The sequence below is a fragment of the Epinephelus lanceolatus genome, chromosome 8, assembly GCF_041903045.1.
Source record: "Epinephelus lanceolatus isolate andai-2023 chromosome 8, ASM4190304v1, whole genome shotgun sequence".
Lineage (NCBI taxonomy): Eukaryota > Metazoa > Chordata > Actinopteri > Perciformes > Serranidae > Epinephelus > Epinephelus lanceolatus.
The window spans coordinates 11444287-11465342 of NC_135741.1; the positions used below are offsets into that span (position 1 = coordinate 11444287).

Consider the following 21056-nt stretch of genomic DNA (forward strand, 5'->3'; position numbering starts at 1 on the left):
GAGCGTGTTCATGTGAAAGAGACAGGAGTGCTGATTACAAGTGACATCATCAGAACCATGAATGAAGGGGGCTGCGTCATATCATTTGAGATAAAACAATATTAACAGTGTCTGTGACTACAAGACAATACAATGGCAGTTGCGCGAGATGTAAACCATACTCTGTAATCTTACAACAGAAAATGTTGAAATATTGAAAAAACTAGTAGTCTTAAATTACGTGTAGGTATCACCAGGCTACATGTGACATGGAGTAATTTTGGCTATTTAGTTAAATGATGAATATGTCACATAAAACACTTTTAAATTGATGCCAGACTGTTTCTGCAACTGAAGTTAAAGGTGGAAAAATAGCCTGTAGTTAATGACTGATGAGGTCTGTCTGACCCAAATGTTGCATTTATAATATCGGGAGCCAATTAACTGTGTGTGGATTTTTTTAATAATAAAATCTAATCTTTTTCCCAGTTTTCGCAACACAGGTGTCTCATTATTTTGAGCTGCAGTAATCAGGGTGTAAAATAACAACACTGTCACTGCGGACTAAAATAAACTTTGCATGAATCCTGATAAAATCATGTGTTTAGTGTTGGAAACGATCTATCTGTTAGAAGCTCTGTTTTAAAACAAGTTGAAATAGAGTCCTGAAACAATAAAATGACCTACTATTACTACTGACATATAACAACACATAGGCTCCTCTTTTTTACCTGAGACTCTGGACTTTCATCCAAGGATACTTTTCTCTTCAGTGATCTGATTGGTCAGAGGTTGAGCCATCGACAGGCTGTGACCCGATACCCTGAAGTTAACCTGCTCCGGAGCAGGTTAGCTGTCCAGCATGGTGTTACCATGGTGATTTATCCTGGTAAATAGAGAGCCAGCTTTGTAGTGCTGAAAACCCTAAGTTAACTCTCTGCAGGGCTTCATTCATCCATCTGAAGAACATTTGGAGCTCCAAAAAAAAAAAAATCAGTCAGCAGACAAAGCTCAGACTCTTCAGCTCCAACATTAAGTTTACACAACTCTGTGTATCAGAGACGTGAAAGACGACCAAGACAACAATGACAAAAGTACAAACATTCATCAACAGCTGCCTGAGGTGGATCTTGAGTCCAGATACCATCGGCAACAGAGAACCGAGGTGAAGAGAAGAAGATTGGGATGGATCAGCCACACCTTCTGGAAACCCAATGCCAGTATCACCAGGGAAGCTGTAAGATGGAACTCCCCGAGGTGTAAGAAAGAACGGCTGGCCCAAAGCACCTGCAGCAGCGAACTCGAGACTGAGGTCAAGCAGAGCAGACTGATACGGAAACTGCTGGAAACGAAAGCACACGGCCTGTGCTCCATAAAAAAGCAGCAATATGCCTATGTAAAGTACAAATGTTGACCCTATGAAAGGTCAGAGGATCATCAAAGTCATTAGGATAAACTGTTCGGGCACGGTGGACGTCAGTACCAAATTTTGTGCCAATCCATCCAATAGACAAAGATATTTGACAGTTTAAGTGGAAACTTTGTACTTTCATGGCAATCCATCAAATAGTTTGGACCAAACTGACTGAAAATTAACTTACTCATTGACATTCACCATGTCTTTATGATCTGAGGGAGAGTGATTTCACTCATGTTGAACATGATCTCTCAAAACTTCCTTTCTTTTTGATCATTTCCTGCTTACTGTCATCTCCAATAAGTCCCTGCGGGGACTTCACACCACAGCAGACCACTGGCTGTGACACTAAGTTCATCTAAACCTGTCACAGCAAGCGGCCTGAGAAGGACCAGGCCCCTGCACCGCGGTATTAATATGACAGCACTGCTCTTTACAGCTCCCTGGCAGCCCTGCAGCCTCGGCACGGCTCAGCGAGCGACCCCACGCTCCCTTAAGCAGCTTTCCATGACTGCCAGTCTGCGAGCGGTGTTGCTCCAGGCAAACTGCATGGGTGGGCATGATAAAGTAGGATGACACAGCGCTTCAGGTGCAGTTCGAATGCTCCCTAACAGGACTGCATTTACTGTGTGACCGGGGATGACACTTTATTTTGTCGAGCGGCTGTCACATTCATTTTGGAGTCTTGAATTATGCAGTCACTGAAGAAATGTCATTCCAGTTGCAAATTATGTGTTGTACATTTTGTAGTTGTCAATGCCAGCAGCACAGTATCAACAGGCTTTCATTGAGCTCAATCACAAACTTTTGGCACAGCTTTATTTCTTCACAATTAGGACCACGATGAAGGATGATCTAACATCCTGCTCACAAGCTAACAAATTACAATCAAAATTTTTCTCACTTTGGCTTTTACATTTTAAATTACGGCTTCACAGGCACATCCGCAAACATTCATATTTTCTATTTTATATTCAGAGAGAAAATTCTTCAAATTGTTAATTAAAATCAAAATTCACCTTGACATTGGACATTGTTACAGCCCGTTTTCTCTCCTCCAGGTTCTGATTACCTTCCCTACAATCGCTGATCAAGTGAGGTGTATATACACAGAGTAAGTGCACTCATATCTGCAGCAGTGTGTGGGTAAACTCTGAGAAAGTGATTTGGGAAAGTCCACCATGCATGCATGATTCGGATGCATGACTCATGCCTAAAGTAGGTGAATAATCCAAAGTGTAAAAACAAATTAAAGTGTAGGGGATAAGTGTAGCCGGAAAGTAGTCGCATGGATAGAGGAAATGGGGTGGGGAGTGGTACTTTGAGTCATCAGTGACACTCGGAGCTTGCCAGTATTATGCTGATCCCCCCCCCCCCCCTTTTCTCTCTCTCTCTCTCTCTAGCTGGCCTGCTGTCACTGTAGGCTCTTCGTTCTACATCAGTGGGGCTCAGTGCATCTCCACAATGAGTGCTTTTGCTGTATGAGGGAGTGTGTGTGTGTGTGTGTGTGTGCGTCCACCTGGCTGGATGTGTGCAAGTGTGTGTCATTGAAGAGGAGGAGGAGGAGGAGGAGAATACCTTAGCTGGACTCTTCCAGTGCTCCTCTCTCTCTTCCCTGTTTGTCTCCTCTCTCTGTCTCCCTGTCGGTGGCTGGACAAGCTCCTCTCCTCTGTGTCCTGCTCTCCACTTGGCCTCCATGAGTTTAACTGAGGACAAGCCATTCCTCCCTGGAAGGTAAGCGGCGTAGCGGTGAGGTGTCTCTTCTGTTTCCAGTGCACTATAAACATATCAGACAATCACAAAAAGGCAAGACCGTTGATGATGACGCATTTCTTCTAAATTTTGCTGGTGTTGTTTTCAATGGTTGCTGGCAGCTGACTGACATGGCTCTCAAAAAAATATTTACTGTCTTTCTTTACTTTTGTTTTCTGTGTAAAGGTCTGGTAATTTATTTATCTTGCAAGTCTCCCTCTAATCAGATAACATCTGGTTGTGTTAAAGGGGTGTTTACTGACAGACATTCAGGAAAGGTTCAAATAATGTCTCAAGGAAGTGAAAATGGATTGTGCTGATGAAATGAAGGCACAAACAACACACACAATTTGTAGGATCTCCGGCAGGATTAGTGATGAGGTCACTGATCATCCCTCTGTAAAAAAAAAAAAAAAAAGATTTTCTTTATCTTTAAGTCGAAGTTGTCCCTTTGCTGACCGTCCTCAGGACAGCCTGTCGACTTGCTCTCATGCTGCTTGCCACACAGTGTTTTTCTGAACATGGGTGCCTGAATGCATAAACTGCCCGCTCTTATTACCTGCACAGACATGTGTGAGTGAGGATTCGTTTGTTTGTGACTCGAGCCTTAGAGCAGAGAATCAATATGTTTTGACAGTGACCGATTACGACGCCAGAGTTTGATGTCTTTCTGCTGGATGCAACACGATATAACAAAGTGAATGACCTTCAACTGGAGCTCGGAGTCAAAGGCAGATAGCAAATGAAAACAGCTGTCTGAGGCAAGACAATTACCCATCACTGACACAGGGACTCAACCAGACTGCGGTTATGTAATGTGTTTGTGTCATGAAAGGGAAGCAGTTGTGGTAGAGTGGCGATGATAACATGACTTACTAGGGTGGCAGAATTGTATTTATTTATTTATTTTGGATTCTTTGCGGCTGCTGTCCTTCCCATAGGCATGAAGAGAGGAGACTCTGAGAGAACCCACATTTTAAAGCCTGGTTTACATTGGATATAGTTGACAGCATCTTATACATGAGTATAAAAAGTAATCTAATTAACTCTAAAGGCATGTACAATAATCAATGTCTGTAATGTTTGCATCAGAGCTTAAATGACAAATGACCTCTGCACCAATCTGATAAATAAGTCTCCCATCTCTGAAACCACATCAGTGCCATCACCACTGCCCTACAATCTCCAAATCCTCTGCTATCTCCCTTCTTTATTTTACTTGCGCCTTTATTTTACAAGCAATCACACACAGTTTTAATCCTCCTCCTTTCTACTGTAAAGTTGATATTGCAAGTTTTATGTGTTAGAAATGATCAACAAATCTATCAGCTGTTCAGCTCAGATCCCAATCTGCTACAAACCACGTGTTAAGAAATATTGTGCATGAAAAGCAATAAAACATCAAGTGTAAGGACACAATTTTCAGGCTTGCATCTTTTAGTTTTTACCTGAGTTATTTAACATTCATCACGTGATTATTCTCCACAGTCATTACATAAGATCTGTCACTGCATGTCCTGCCATGTTTGAATGAATTGCCTCCAGCCACTCTTTGTCATGCTGCTAAAGCACGGTGTAAATATTGCACTGAGACTGTGTGGCATTCACGTGTCAATCACTGTCAGTCAATCTCAGATGAGGAGGCAGCTGTAACGAGGGGGGAATACAGTACATGTTGATCTCACAGAAGGTCTCACGAGGCCCTCGAAGGATGTGTCACACAGCACGCTGTGTCATATATGTTGCTTTTATATGGAGTGAATTAAGAGCTTATTAAAATACACATGCTACATGAAAATGTGGACTACAGCTGCGATGATTAGTCGATTAATCGATTGGTCAGCTGACAGAAAATCTGTTGTTAATCATGTCAGGGTTTTTTTTCGAGCTTGAGCTAAAAACAGAGTGCTGCTTTTCTTCTTCATATATAGTATAAGAAATGTCTTTAGGTTTTGGAGTTTTGATTGGAAAAACAAGGCAAGACATCACATTGGGGATTTTTTACTATTTTTGACATTTTAAAAACGAAACGATTCATTGATTTACAGAGAAAATAAATGTCAGATTATTCGATATTGGAAATACTCATTAATTTCAGCCCAAATGTGGACTATCGTATCTAATTTTGCTATAAAACAAGCTCTACTCTGGGATTTTATTTAGAGGACTTGGCCAAATAAAAACTGCATGTTGCAAACAAACAGGGAGCTTAGCAAAATGGCAAAAGATTATCAAGGTTCTACATACAATAAATTAAGTAGTTGGACAATTTTTTAGGACAAAATAATGTCTTTGCTGGCATGTTCTTTACATGCAAGAGCATAAACAATTAAAATATTTCCTTACACTAATTAAGACAGTGGAGATGCAAAAGGGACAGGGTAGGTCAGTCAACTTTCCACTTAGAAAAACACAAATTGTTTATGATTCATAATACAAACAATACAATACAATCAATACAGTCAATACAAACACTGAGGGCTGGCTGTGAATGTCAATGCCATCATTATTATATGTACATGGAGAAAAAGATGTGGGCTGATGGGAAGGCAATGTCAAGCAATAATGATGAGAGCAATTCTGTCTGATTTAATTTAGCTTCCATAATAGCGAAAATTATTTCTTTTCCTGAGGAGTTTAGAAATGCTCAAGGTTTCATTATATCTAAGGGTCAGATTTAAACACAGCAGGTCAAAGAGTGAGCCATCCCACTGGCTGTCACTCTCTACAAACCGAGCAGACACTCTGACGTTGTAATTGTCACTGCTCATGAGCTCATGCATGTGGATATCCTGACATGCCTGTCAGCCGTTAAATGGCTGCTTATCTCCTCTGACCACAGCCACTTAAAATGGTGTGAGTGACAGCCCTAGTTTGACTGGCATCACACGTGTCTCAGCATTTGGATGACATGCTGCAGGGGAACTTGTCACAAAATTACAGATGGCTTCACATGCTGACGACGGCACTAAACTGCAGATCTATCAATTTAAATTTCCTCTTCAGATTAGACACAGTCAGAATGTCTCCACAGAGGAAGAAAACTTCAGCAGACAGGTCAGGGCAGGAGAGGACAGAGTGCAAATGTGTATCAAAAATAATGGGGGACATAAGCCAGGTCAGCAGGCGATGTATGGTTTACTCCTGCATCATCATCTGGAGGTCAGTGTCCCTGTCCCTCGCTCATAGGCGTCCAATTAATCACAGCTGGATGTTAGTTATTCAGCCAGGCTCAGAGACATGATAACAGTAGTGTCACAGCTCAGCCAGTCTCAAAATACTCAATCTGTCACCCGGTGGACCAAAGGCACAGTTTCAGCTGGGTAAGCTCTCCCTGGCTCTTTCTGTCTACCTCTTCCCTCTCACCTTCACACTCACATGGCTGAGGGTCATCTTGGTTTTGTTGCTCTAATTACATAAACAGCTCGAGACATATATTTGATAGTATTATCACATATGCTGTGTCTTTGTTAAGAGGCACTTTAAGGTGTTCATTTGTTAAATCAAACAATACTGACTGAACTCAAAACTGCTCTCTAACTTATACAGTATGGGGGGAAAAAATCAATGGGAATACTGCTCAGTCAGGCTTGGTGGAGTGGAGGCGCTGCAGGAGCTTAAAGATGAGCACATTTGAGAGTGAGGCGCCTGCGCACTCAGATCAGTGCAGAAGTTGTTCTGATTAATGCAAGCTTTAAATCTTCCAGGCGTGACGGACTGTGTTCAAGAGCTTGCACGAGATGTAACATCTTTGGAAGAGATCTGAGTGTGCAGATGTTTCTCTCTTCTCTCAAACCTACTTGTTACAGGTCTGTTTTCACTCAGAAAACATGTACCCACAGATGTACTGTAAATGGAATTGTATTATCTGTTGTGCCAAAAATAAAAACAGGGATGCTAAGGATGCAAACACTGTGCTGTGGAGTACAATCAATTGTTACTGACACTGACGAATACAAAATATGCTACTGCTGTGACACAAGCTGCAAACCTCTGGGGCTGAAAAGTGAAGCCAACATGGAAGTGCTGCAGTTCACTAATGGCCACTTGGCTCCAAAAGCAAGTCAATCCCCAGAGAGCCCCATGTTAAAGGGAAATTTCGGTTTATTTCAACCCGTCTCCTATCGTCCTAAATTTGTTTCAAGTCACTAGTGACATAGAAATAATAGTTAGCATGTTAGCCGTTAGCCTAGATACAGCCGTAGCGTCAGACCTGTTAAAACTTAATTGACTTTTTCTCCACAAAGACTGCCTCATATCGTTAGGATAAATGTCAGAGAACATATAGAAAACGACATGTAAACGTGTTGTCTTACCTTACCGGTGTGGTGCCATGTTTGTTGTTTACCATTTAGCTAAGGCTGCAACCAGTCCCATTCCTTGCAACAGAGGTATTCCTCTTCTGTGGGCACTGGGGTACAGCATTCACAGGTACACCACCGATCTCCAGAGCTAAATCCTTCCAGCAGCCATTCCTCCTCTGTCATCCTCTAACGTTACCTGTTGTGCCTCTCTCTCTCCTCCTCCGTTCTTCAATTTCAAGAAGCTCTTTGTCAGTGTATTCTGACCAACTTAACAGCATAAATAAACATATTAACAGCCTGGTACAAAAAACAGTTATGGTCTCTGTAGCTTATTCCCCCATTCATGACAACTGTACAGCAGGTGAGTTTTTAGATAACTCACCTGTTCAATAATACAGCCTATTATTGTGTGGATTTCAGTGTTTCTCACAGCAACAACAGCTAATCGATGTTGCTGATCATTGTTGCTAACAACAGACACCAAGCCGTTTAATGGTCCCAACAACCTCACACCAACACTGGAACAGCTCTGTTGTTAAACCTGTTAATAACCGTGGTGTAGCGTTAGTCATGTGACATTGCTAACAATTAGCCCTGTCACTGTGTGTAACACTGTCCCAGGTGTACAGCTCACACTCCCACAGCAGTAGTCTCATTACAAACAGAGACGGAAGGGGCTAATCCAATCAATACGCTCTACAATGAAATCAGATTTTACTCGATTTACTTAGTCAAATTTGCAGTACATTTGATTTGATTGGAAAAAACTGCAAGGTCACGCAGGATTCAAAGGGATTGGCTGGATTTGCTTTCATTGTTGCGATTGCAGCATCACTATTTCCTGGAGGGGGTGAACTTAGTGTTACAGCACTAGAAACTATAGCCTCCAAAACAATCATTAATCATTGCTTAATTTAATTGTTGCAGACAGCTGTACCTTCAGTAATGAAGTGGCAGCTGAGTGTTCTGGGCTTTAATCTAATAGTAAACATATTTCATTGATAACAGAATCGTTCGTACTGAGATGACAGCGGTGGTTTTGGATTGAGTGGCACTAAAACTGGTCATAACTCTGCTGAGTCTCCTCCGCTCAGACTGACTGGACATTTCGTCATTGCCTGCCGCGCTGACTTGCATAGTAATGAAGCTCCATTCTTTATGTGTGATTGCCTAAGTCCTTGAGAGTCAATGTTTCCTCTGCACCATCTCTGATTGCACTCCAACTATTGCTCTACATTCGTCCCTGCGCAGTGCTTTCCTCCCTGATTCCCATTATATTTTTCATTCTTCTACATGACAAAGTGTCTCACTGAGAAGCAATCATCATCCTGTTTACAGAGAGCTGGGCAAAAGGATACTGATTGCCTCGATTATGAGTCTGGCTCATAACAAAGGGCATGAGTGCCTCTGACATGCTTCAATTGATGCTGAGAGGACACCATTAAAATTCTTCTAACAATCTATTAGGTTAATTTATGAGTTCCCTGAAATTCTTAAGCACCTGTCAGCTCTGGTGTCAGAATGAACACCTCATACCTCCATTATTTCTATTTCTATTCTAGCACTATTTGTGTCTATTGAATTTGCACATGTGCATGTATGCATCATGCGTAAACACGAGAACGCTGGAGACAATATTGCAATTTCACTGTAATTTTTCAATCAAATTTGAGCACGTTATCCTAATCGTTTTGTTCGGTTCTCAAGCTCCAAATCTCTCATCTCATACTCCTGTTGTAGACTAAATCCTGAAAGGCACAGTCTTTCTAATTCTTTCCATCTGTCAATCCCACTTTGTATATTTTTATTCATATGAATTCTGAGTCCTCATCTTCTGCACAGGATTATTATCTAAGTAAGAAAGCCCAGCTTACATTGCAGATGATAGATAGTATTTCAGATGAATTTAGAACACAACTGGAAAATGTTTATATTGTTTTGGGTTGGAAGAGATACTGCCTCAGGCAAGGGAGTCCAAGTATCTCGGGGTCTTGTTCATGCGTGAGGGTAGACTGGAGCATGAGAGGGATCGGCTCCTGCAGTGATGTGGGTGCTGCGCTGGACCGTCATGGTGAAGAGGGAGCTGGTCCGGAAGGCGAAACTTTCGATTTACTGGTCCATCTGCGTCCCAACCCTTACCTATGGTCATGAGCTCTGGGTAGTGACTGAAAGAATGGGACTGCAAATACAAGAAGCCAAAATGAATTTCCTCCGTGGGGTGGCTGGGTGCAGCCTTAGAGATAGAGTAAGGAGCTCAGACATCCAGAAGTAGAGCCGCTGCTCCTTCGTGTCGAAAGGGGTCAGTTGAGGTGGTTCGGCATCTAATCAGGATGCCTCCTGGGCGCCTTCCAATAGAGGTGTTCTGGGCATGTCCAACTGGTAGGAGGCCCCGGGGCAGACCCAGAACACCCTGGAGGGATTACATATCTCGTCTGGCCTGGGAACGCCTCGGGGTCGCCCAGGAGTAGCTGGAAAGTGTTGCTGGAGAGAGTGATGTCTGGGGTGCTTTGCTTAGCCTGCTGCCCCCACGAACCGGCCCCGGATTAGCGGATGAAAATGGATGGATGGATGGTTTCAACAACACAATCGCCAGAAAAAAGGCATTGTACATTTCTGCAAACCCTGGATACATTAAATTTACATGTTATTTTGTTGCAGATACATTGAAACTTTACATGTGGTTAGGTTTAGGCTCAAAAACCACTTGGTTAGGAAAAGATCATGTTTTGGATTTAATACCCACTTTTGGGGGCACAATTCCCGCTCGAAAAGCAGGAATGTCAGTTTAAAAAACTGTTTTTGATGTCACTGTCCTGGCAGGAAACACAGCGGTGTCTCTGTAGAAAACAATCGCTTTTCTTGGCACTATCTCCACTGGACAATCAGCAATGGGCAGCTGGAAACACAGCAATGACTCCCTGAATCACAACCAGTTTTGTTGTTTGCTGGTCTGAAACTGTGGTCTGCAGGTTGGCAGGTATCTCGCTTTGGTGACATGCCATCCACCATGGCACTACATCACTTTAGAAACACTGATATGATGCCAATGAAATGTGGAAATGTAACATATTCTTGGTTTGTAGAAACGTACAACGCCATCATTTTCCTCTGGTGACTGGGCTGGGTTTCAACCATGCAGTGATGAAACAGGCTTTGCTGTTCTAATTGAAATCTACCAACAACACATTTGCACCCTTTTAAATGTTCTCAGCCGAGCCTACAACATCAAAGTAAATCCTTCAATCGTTGCATTATTCATATTATCACATGTGTGCGCTAATGTTTGCAACATTTCAGATGGGAAACGCTTCAGACACATCTGCTGTGTTTGCCTCCACCATCTCCAAGGAGTACGACATCCTTATGGGTTCACTCTACAGTGCCTTTTGTAAGTCACACACAGTGAGCAAATATCTGCTTTGTTGATCCTTCTCTGACAAACCCCTACAGGTGCAAAATCTCAAGCAAAGCTCAATCTCTTTCTCTTCTCTGTTATACAGGCATACTGTCCCTCCTGGGAAACAGCATTCTGCTACTTGTTGCATATCACAAGTGGTCGACCTTGAAGCCAGCTGAGTACTTCATCATCAATCTCTCCATAAGTGACCTTGGGATGACGCTCTCTTTATTCCCTCTGGCAATACCATCAGCTTTTACACACAGGTATCTGCCATTCCCCTTTTATCTCATATTAAATCTCCCACTTGAGCATCAAATTAAGTTCTCAGGGAAATTGACTTTTATTGGCAACTGCTGGCAGTAATTTGTAACTGTTTTAATGACAAAATAATAAGTCAGGTCATTTTTTTGAGCAAAATTGCAGAACATTCCCTGGGTGCAAATTGTCTGTTGTTCTGTTATATGTCATTGTAAACTGATATAACTGGATTCAGATGAAAAAACCATTGGAACAACAGGTTACCTTGGGCTTCATGAAATTAAAACATTAAAAGGAATACTTTACCCTCCACATGAACATTTGCCTATCAGTTACTTATCCCATGTTATATTGAATTTGTGAGGAAAAATGCATGCGTTCACTGGAGGCACACATTTTTCTCGCATGCCTCCAATGAACAAAGAATCCAAAAACAAAGCAAATTTTTCGGGATGCACCAATTTGGAAATTCTGGGCTGATAGCAATGTTTAAAATAACAATTTGTCTGATAGCAGATGTTTTTATATTGTTCTTTAGTTTGTTTTCATTGTTATATATTCCCCCTTTGGTTCCAGGGCAGGGTTTCCCATACATTCATTTACTTGTGGCAGCTGGCCACGGTCAAAACATCTGCTGCCACAAACAGATTTGCTATTTTTGGAGCTGAACCTTTCATTAAGAAAGCTGTTGAAATACAAATCGGTTATGTGTAGCACCACACTGTCAGAGCGCAGAGCGCACTCTTGGCACAGATGGAGTGGCAGAAGGTCAGGCACACTGAAAGTGAAACTGAACCGTTCATTACACTGGGTCTAAACTGGTCTCGCCTCTGCAGCAGCTGCTCCTCTCCATTGATTTGATCTGATCTGCTCTGAACAGATCGACCCCATCACTCCCAAAGCGCTGCTGGGGGAAAAAAGACCTCATAGGGAGCCCGCCTGCACTATGTTTCAGACCCACAAAAAAGTCTGAATCTGGAGACTTCAAATCAAATCATCCATATACAATCTCTCTCATAGCTCATGCAATGTAATCCAAATGTCATTTATCCAGTCGTATGCTCAGTTCTTTCCAGACAGACAGCTTTATCCACAGGGAACTGGAGTGAAAGTGAAACTCAAAAACAGTAACTTTACCTTGCTGTAAACAGGAGCTGCTGGACTCCCACTGCCCCGATCTGTAGTTTGTGTTATTGTGGGAAATGCTGAATCCAATCTGTCCTTTTAAACCACCAAAGTAAAAAAATATTTTCTTCACAAATTCAATGTAACACAAGGTAAGTGTTGTACAAATGGACATTAGGGGGGTGACGTATTCTTTCAAAAGTGTTTCCCGATATGGTACAGACCGAACAATGAATCACTTAATTGAGAAATAATCAGCAGATAAACTGATAATGAAAAAATACTTGTTAGTTGCATACAGTCTCTATCCTCTGTCCCTTTTCTCATTGTCTGTGTACAGGTGGCTGTTTGGAGAAATCACCTGTCAGCTCTATGCTATGTGTGGAGTACTGTTTGGTCTATGCAGCTTGACCAACCTCACAGCGCTCTCCTTAGTGTGCTGCCTTAAAGTCTGCTTCCCTACCCACGGTGAGGGGACAATAAACTAGAATGATGAGCATGATGTTGCCACAAATTGTTATCACAAAGCTGAGCACCATGACGTTTGAAAGAAAAAATAAATTACCACACAGTAACTGCAAAGCATCTTTTTTTTTATCTCCTGTCTGATCAGGTAACAAGTTCTCCCCGTCACATGCCCGCCTCCTGGTCGCTGGAGTGTGGTGTTACGCGTCTGTGTTTGCTGTAGGGCCCTTGGCACAGTGGGGACATTACAGCCCTGAACCTTACGGCACAGCCTGCTGCATTGACTGGCATGCACCCAACCACGAGCTTTCAGCTTTGTCTTACATTGTCTGCCTTTTCGTCTTTTGCTATGCACTGCCCTGCACCATCATCTTCCTCTCCTACACTTTCATTCTGCTGACAGTGCGGGGGTCACGGCAGGCCGTCCAGCAGCATGTGTCACCACAGACCAAGACCACCAATGCACACTCTCTCATTGTCAAGGTCAGAGGATATGAGTGTGTCGCTTCGGCATGACTGACTTCAGGTTTTGCAGTTGACAGGATTTGAGCAGGATATGAGACAGTAAATTATTCAGAGGTTATAAAAATGCTTTGCTGATTACCTGCTGTATCTTTGTAGCTTTGTGTGTGTGTTTGTGTGTGTGTGTGTGTGTGTGCGTGCATGCGTGCGTGTGCGTGTGTAATCATAAATAACAGGATGGTACTAAAGATATTTTTGTACTTTTCCACTGGTATGAAGCTAAACAGATGTTCTGCATGTCCTGTTCTTGCAGTATGTGTTCCCATGTACGAGTGTCTGCCTGTGTTTCTGCTCCATAGCTGTCAGTCGCAGTATGTATAGGCTTCCTGGGTGCCTGGACTCCATACGCTGTCGTGGCCATGTGGGCTGCTTTTGGAGAGGCCACAGAGGTTCCACCTGATGCATTCGCCCTTGCCGCCATGTTTGCAAAGTCTTCAACTATCTACAACCCCATGGTCTACCTGCTGTGTAAGCCCAACTTTCGCGAGTGCCTCTACAGAGACACGACTTTGTTACGGCAGAGGATCTACAGGGGAAGTCCACAGTCGGAGCTGAAAGAACGTTTCGCATCGACCTCGCAGCGCAACAAGGACATGAGCATCTCCACAAATGGACAGCAGGAGAGTTATGGGGCGTGTCTTCACTGCACTGAGACTGCAGCGGCGTGTCATGTGACAACGCCCCAAAGGACTGCCTGTATCCTAACTGGATCCACCTACAGAGAGGTGACAGTTAGCCAGCTCTCTGCCAAACCACAGGCTGATTTCCTCTAGTGGTACAACCTCCTTCTTTCATGAAGCAAACAAGACAGGACACGTGCTCAGAAAGACAGAATACCGGGCACAGACAACAAAACAACAAAGGGGCCTGCACAAGTTCTAATGAGTGTGTGTCACCAAGACTTTGTAGAATAACACAAGACAAGGACCTTCAAAAGCATCTTTCTCACCAGTCACTCATGAATGGCCCCTTCATAGTGAAATGCCTGAGATTCAAAACATCCGCAACATGATTACTTCATCTAAGGAGATTTGTCACGGAAATGTATGTGTGTAATGTCTTGATGCCTACGTCTGTGTCAGCTTGATTTATTTTAATGTGTAGTAATTTAACTGGATTTTGCAGGAGCAAATACAACCCCAGCTGGCCTCGAGGTTAATTAGGCAAATGTGTGACATTTCAAAGCGGCTGATCATGGTATGCTTAATGTCAGGATAAACCATGTTAAATATCAAAACACATTACAAGAGAAAAGATATGTTAAATGGCAATTTATAAATGACAATGAGACCTGAAGGAATTGTTTATGGTTCCTCCTGTGATAGAAAGACCAACATGTCAGTGAGTAACCAATTAAGATCAAGCTCTGTTTAGGTTTCGTTGTATGCATGCTGAAGTCTGGGTCATGAAGATGGTAAAGTGGTACTTAACCCCTGTAGGCTCGAACATTTCTATGGACTTTTTGTCCTTGTTGCCGTTTGAATCGATTGTAACAGAAACACAGAATCAGACTGACAGCTGCTGTTTTCTGTAAGGAATAAAACAACCAACTTTTAGCAGCCAGTTCAAGCCCTCAGGGGCAGAGTGTTTGACACTCAAGAGACTGATTTAGATGTAGTATCATCTTACTGAAGAGGCTCTACTGTGCCGTGTAGCCTGCAGTCATTCTCCTACTATAAACTGGATAAAACTGGCAAGACTGAGTTTGCACAATGTAGACTACCCCTCACACTTGAGGGGGAGGAAATCTAATTTGGACACCAACAAAGAGCAAAACTCAGGGTCAATTTAATCTTGTGTTTGGGCATAAACTTTAATTGAAATTCGGACTTTGATGTTGCAAAAAACATCTTAAGTTGCTCTCATTTTTTTAGAGGATTCCTTATGCTGGTTGAAGGACCCATTTCCTCTCTTTAGTCCTGATCGAGGTTTTATTTTGACCCTGTTTACAGTTTGTTTTAAAATGTGATACAAACACAAGAGGACAGCCGAGACACATCAGTGTTCACACCTTTGTCTATTATGCATCTCCAGCTGACTTCTTGTGATCAGATATCGTTACTTCACTTCCACTGGAAGTTCATAGGACCCTGTGCACAGTTATTGCATCCACAGTATCACCAGTCACATTGGTGGCTATGTCGCAACAGCTGGAGACGCTGGATGACATGCAACACTTTGTCCAACTTGTCGTAAAATGGTCAAGTTACAAAGCATTGGTGTGCAGTTAAAACAACCACCACGTCCTGCACTGATGACTTGTTTTCCTGTTATGTCCATGTCAAGGATGCACCCGGATGCATTGGCATTTAAACTACAAAGGACGTGGTCAAATGCATCCCAATGTCAGGACGTCAAATGCTGATGTCAATTTAACACAGAATACTGATGACAGATTAAGCTGATCTATTGCTGGTTTTAAAAGTCTACTATGCAGGGTTGTTGGTTACTGTTATTAAGCACGCTTGCTAGACAAAGTGAAAGTAAAAGCCAACCCCAGATTCACTCTCCTACACTGCCACACACTTATAGTGGGTCATAAGTGATGATTGACAGGAATAAGTCTATAAATTGTTTTTTAGGAAAATTCTGCATTGTCTATCTTTAAGCTGTGTTGTTAAGTGACCAAAATCAAACATCTACCAAAAGTCTCATGTCAGCATCATCTTGACATAGTAGAATAACCACATTTAGCTGTCAGGTATGGAGACCCAACGTCTGCACAACAACATAATGTTGACGTCCACACAACATGAATTTATAACATTGTTAGATATTTTCTGACGTCATATTGACGTCTGGTGCCAGCTGGGTTATTATATTTGCATATGCTCTCCCTTTTTAATGTGGTACTGTGCTGCTGTGTGGCTTCATGTGTGCATATTAAAAAAGCAAACTGTATGTGTTGATATCATTATCAAACCAATTCTTGTGCAGCTATATTTACCAAAAAAATAAAAACACTGAATAATCGTTTTGGTCCAACAGGAACTTGCATAGTCTCCCAGAAAGCCAGAGCTCAGATTGTTTAAAATCCTCCCATTAAATCTTTTCAGATTGAGGGACATGGTAAATTATAATTGTAGCCTAACAGACGCTATCACAGGAGTTAATTCTAACCATTTTCTCATCTACAAAAAACTTATGTGACTAGAATTTCTCCCTCATTTTAATTATCTGTGAGGAAGCGTTGCTTTGGGAACACTGACATTAATCATTAACATGAGGGCACACCGGGTTCAAATTCACTGCCAATCTAAGTGTCTACAAAGGAGTGTATTGACTTTATTGGCAGCACCTTGGTGTGGTCTCTGTTTAAAATTCCTGGGTTGGTGTGCAGCTCTCCCTCTCATCTCAGTTTTTAGACAAAAGCCTCAGCGTTTCACAAGACACTGCAACTGAGAGACAACACGACCAAATGTGCACATGTGCTGCTGGCCATCAAATACAAATTAATTACAAGTGTCAAGCGTGAGCCTGGGAATCTGTGAGCTCATGTTTTATTTGCTCTGGCAGTGGGTTGTCAGGCTCATCACGTCTCAAAAATCAATAAAAACTGGGACAACAGTACATATCATATTACTTCACTCAAGGCTCAAACAGCTGCCAACAGTCTTCAATTTAAAATGAAATCCATCCATCTAAATATTAGTCTACATAAACTGACCAATCTGTTTGTTAGAGGAACCGCACTGTCATTTACTAAAAGAAAAATCATCTTTACAATTAATACATTGTTGTAATTTATGTTTTTGTAGATTGGACAAGATGAATAGGTGTAAATGCCCTGACTTAGGGAGTGAAAAGAGCTCTCGTTTACTGGACTGTAATACTATTTAAGCGGCGCTTTAATACATCTCTGTTTTCCACTGAGACAGCATTTTCGGAGGAGTATTTCTGAGCTCACTGACCAAAATCATGATGACAGCCAAGCTACAGCTGGGGGGTAGGTGGCCAACCCTTTGAAGATAATATGTAAGCATCCAAAAGCACACATAAGAAAGACGGTTTAGAATTTGAAATACAAACAGAAATGTGTATATTTACAGTATATAACATATCTGCTGAGGAGATCTACTTCTATCACAGCTCAACAAAACAGGAATAAAATGAAAATAAAAACTCCCATGCAAGAAGGGAGCCCAAGCAAATATGCATTAAGCATCGACTTAACGGCAAAGTAATTTATTTCCTCCAGAGTAAAATAAAAAAAAAAGTCGAGAGGATGAGCTTTTTAGTGGCAACCAATATAGATGAGCATTGAGATGCAGCCAGAGGAGGAATCAAAAGAAAATGACCTCATATGGCACAAAACATTGAGAGAAACTGGTAGACTAATGCTACATGGGCACACACACACAGTAGTTGGGTATTTTTCAGAACCCATAAATCTAAAACGATGATTTCCCCCCGCCCAGTTTTTGATTACTGTGAATATCGTGTGAGATTCTTAAAATTTGGAGCCAGACGGAAACTTAACAGTTAACACGATTAGAAATATTTACCCAATACACTGTTTTGCCACAACAGATGGAGTGAGAGTTTACCCAGCACAGCACCCAAATAAACCAAAGCTTCAATTAGGAGCCACTTCAAAGATAATGACTGTGGAGTTTACAGAGCAAGATCCAAAACATTGTTCTGCACATCTTTATCCTCTATCTCACTCTCTCTCCCTCTTGAAATTCAGACCATGACCTGCCATACCAGCTGTTCTTGTGCAGCCACACTTCCCCGAGCACCCAGTTAAAGCAACACACAAATTTATCCTGACATGTTAATCATTCTCTGCCTAACGACGCTGCCAAGACGGTAACTTGAGGACATTTTTTCTTCTTAAGTATGTCTTTGCGAAAGAAAGAGAGAGAAGGAGAGAAAGCGTTTTTAAGGTCTTTCATCCTACCTCATGGCTGAGAAGTCCACAGTCCAGAGACAGGTTCATCTTGACGTCAGGCCTGTACCCTCCTGTGTGAATCAAAGTGTAGCTAGTTTAATAAACAAATCAAACAAATAATTAGCCTCTGTTGAATGGGCTAAACTTACAAAACTGCCATAAGAGTGGAGCTAAAACGATCAGACAATTAATCAATAAGCAACTATTTTAAGAATTAATTGTTTCAAGTCATTTTTGCCAAAAAATGTCCTTGTTTCAGTTTCTCATTTGTGAGGGCCTTTTTACTGCTTTATATCATTGTAAAATGAATCTCTGGGTTTAAGACTTTTAGTTAAACAATGAAATCTATCTGAAGGTATCAATCTGGGCCATTTCTCCCTATTTTGTGACACTGTATTGACCAAACAATTTATTAATTATTCAAAAATAATAATTTGTCAATCAATCAATAATAATAAAAAAAAAAATCTTAAATTGCAGCCATATAGTTCTCTCACAATATTTTGGAGGCAGATCAAGAAGTGTCCCTTTAATCTGCTAAAGAATTACTGGTATGATACTTTAATACCAACATCTAATTCATATGAACAGTGTTTGTTTCCTACAGCACAGTGTGTATATACAATACATTGTATCATAACATTGCATACACATCATATTCTGTACATACATTACAGTGTATTCTAACGTAAATGTAAAAAAACATACAAGGTGTGCATAAGAGGTATTTCCAGTTGCCCTGAACCAATTAATCCTCACTAATCTGACAGTTGAAGGCCTGGGTAAATATCAATAATTTTGTCATTAAATCTTTATGCACACATATTCAGATCATTACTTTTGTTTTTTTAGATCACATGAAGATTGTTGGTCTGAGTCTTGGCTATTCACATACAAAGTATTCACTGTAACTGCAGAGGAGTAAATTAAAACTGAACAACACATCTAATGCTGAGTCAAAAACCAAACCACAGAGTACAAAAACAAGTCTGTGACATAGTCTTAACAAGATTAAACATTTTAAGTTTTACCAAGGCAGTTTCTGCAAGTCTTTTTTTATATCGGGTTGTATTTAAATGTGTCCACTGTGTCTTAACTGCTGAGCATCTTTAATATTTTATTAGTGTGACAAGAGGAGAAACTTAGATCCAAACTCTAATTGTGATAACAATGTACAGGTTGTTTCTCGTCTCTGGGTCTGCATGTGTCAGTGTGTTCAGGTAGCGTTGCTGTATCCAATGCCGCCCTCTGGTGCACACAAATGGAAAAACATGACAAACAATTTATCTGCAAAAGTACCAGATAGCTCCTGAGACTTTTTTTAAAAAGTGCTAGCTGATTTTGAAAATATTTTTCAATAAATCTATACCTCTGTCTCCCAAATCCCTGCACACAAACAGTTTACCTACAGAGGCATTGCCATTATTGTGTGAAGTGTAGGTCTACATGTTTTATTGACATCTCCTTCATGCTCTGGTTAATTTTGTTGCACCTGTAATACATAAAGTCCTAAATACAAGTAATGAGGGCAGAAACAAACGATTTCTTTCAATATTAATTAATCTGACAGTTACATTTTCAATTAACTGAGTAATGGTTTTTTCTTTCCAATTCCCATTATAATTTCCCAGGGTCAAAACTTAGGTATGAAAATTCCTTATTTAATCCCTGCAGTCCAAAGCACAAATATATGTTAAGTTTCACTAACATTTATGACCAAAAAAGTACCAAATCCTTGCGTTAAAGGAGATTAACAGCAAATGTTTGGCTTTTTTGCTGAGAATTAACTTTTAACTTTAGCTGTACATGATATTACATGCTATTTTTAACATAAACTACAAATAACATGGCGACTTGCCACTTAAAACAGGGTACACATTTGTAAACCTGCACCTGACTGCACAAAATGTGGATTCAACTAGACTGTCTGCTGGCAATAACACGACATTATGATTGTTTAAGCAAATGTATCTAACTGTTTCATCTGGACTAATAGCTGTCAGAATTTGAGACATTAGATAAAACTGCTGTAACAGATGAAGCCCCACAGTTATTAGTGGGATATAGGCCTAACGTTACCATAGACTGTATAAAAATAGAGGCCTACATTATTTCAGACACCTGTTAGCTTAAAAAATGGAGTCACACTGACCTCTGCGGTTCAACTGAAGAAGTAGCTTGAACACATCTCCTCTGGCATCAGTCACGACCAGCCTAAGGTAGTTGAGTGAATGTTGTTACAGTATGATACAGGATTTAGTTAACATTCAAAAGACCAACTTTCAGCACAATGCTAATTCAGCCGCCTAACCGAATAATTAATAAAACAATAAACAGGACGGAAGACGGTTAAACAGCAATTTCTTTACCCTACGGCAACTCAAGAGGGACATACAATGTAACATTAGAACAGTCTGTTACACAGGTTCGACTGTCATCATTAACTCTAAAAAAGGTTGTAGAAGTTGCTAACGTTAGCTAACACTAGGTATCCTGAGCCAACTGCAAAATAACGTTTGTTTTAAACAACGCTATAACAGACCGAGTGGTTCATATTCCTCTAGGGATACATTTATCAATACTTATTGATTTCCTAACATTACTTTTTAATGTTAATAGTTCTGTAGTATCCAGCACCATATTTGTAACTAGCTATAATCTTTGAGTTACCCGCTTTTTGTTCCGTCTTTCTGTTGTACTTTGGGCGGAAGTTGCTGCCTGGTAACGTCCTCGCGGTGATGCGCACGCTCCAACTGTCAACTCATCTGTCAAAACGCGGCACTTTAAAAGTGAAGGTAGGTTTTTCTGCTGACGTCAGACTAGCCCGGCAAATTATGTATAATTAAGTAATTAATTAAGCAACTTTATATTTCAACTTTAGTTGTTAGCTGTATCAAAAGACCGTCATAATGTCGTCATTATGTTTACGTCGCTATTTAG

General features: G+C 41.1%; 1 protein-coding gene and 1 long non-coding RNA gene across 2 annotated transcripts; one reads left to right on the forward strand and one right to left on the reverse strand.

Annotated features, from left to right (window-relative positions):
• The first annotated feature begins 2999 nt into the window (after positions 1-2999).
• opn7d (opsin 7, group member d) lies at positions 3000-16123 on the forward strand. The gene is made up of 6 exons (XM_033629719.2): positions 3000-3130; positions 10750-10840; positions 10953-11115; positions 12576-12703; positions 12849-13183; positions 13522-16123. Exons 2-6 carry the CDS (start codon positions 10750-10752, stop codon positions 13993-13995), a joined length of 1191 nt encoding a protein of 396 aa, XP_033485610.2. The 5' UTR covers positions 3000-3130; the 3' UTR covers positions 13996-16123.
• Positions 3058-20331, reverse strand: LOC144464133 (uncharacterized). The gene is made up of 3 exons (XR_013491926.1): positions 20269-20331; positions 18126-18187; positions 3058-3173 (listed from the first exon to the last, which is right to left on the reverse strand). It is a non-coding gene; the product is annotated as an uncharacterized LOC144464133 (long non-coding RNA).
• Positions 20332-21056: the final 725 nt, after the last annotated feature.

Coding starts and splice junctions, on each gene's coding strand:
- opn7d (XM_033629719.2), top strand. CDS start 10,750: ATGGGAAACGCTTCAGACACATCTGCTGTGTTTGCCTCCACCATCTCC. Junction 12,704..12,848: donor AGTCTGCTTCCCTACCCACG/GTGAGGGGACAA, acceptor CTGTCTGATCAG/GTAACAAGTTCTCCCCGTCA. Junction 13,184..13,521: donor CACACTCTCTCATTGTCAAG/GTCAGAGGATAT, acceptor TCTGCTCCATAG/CTGTCAGTCGCAGTATGTAT.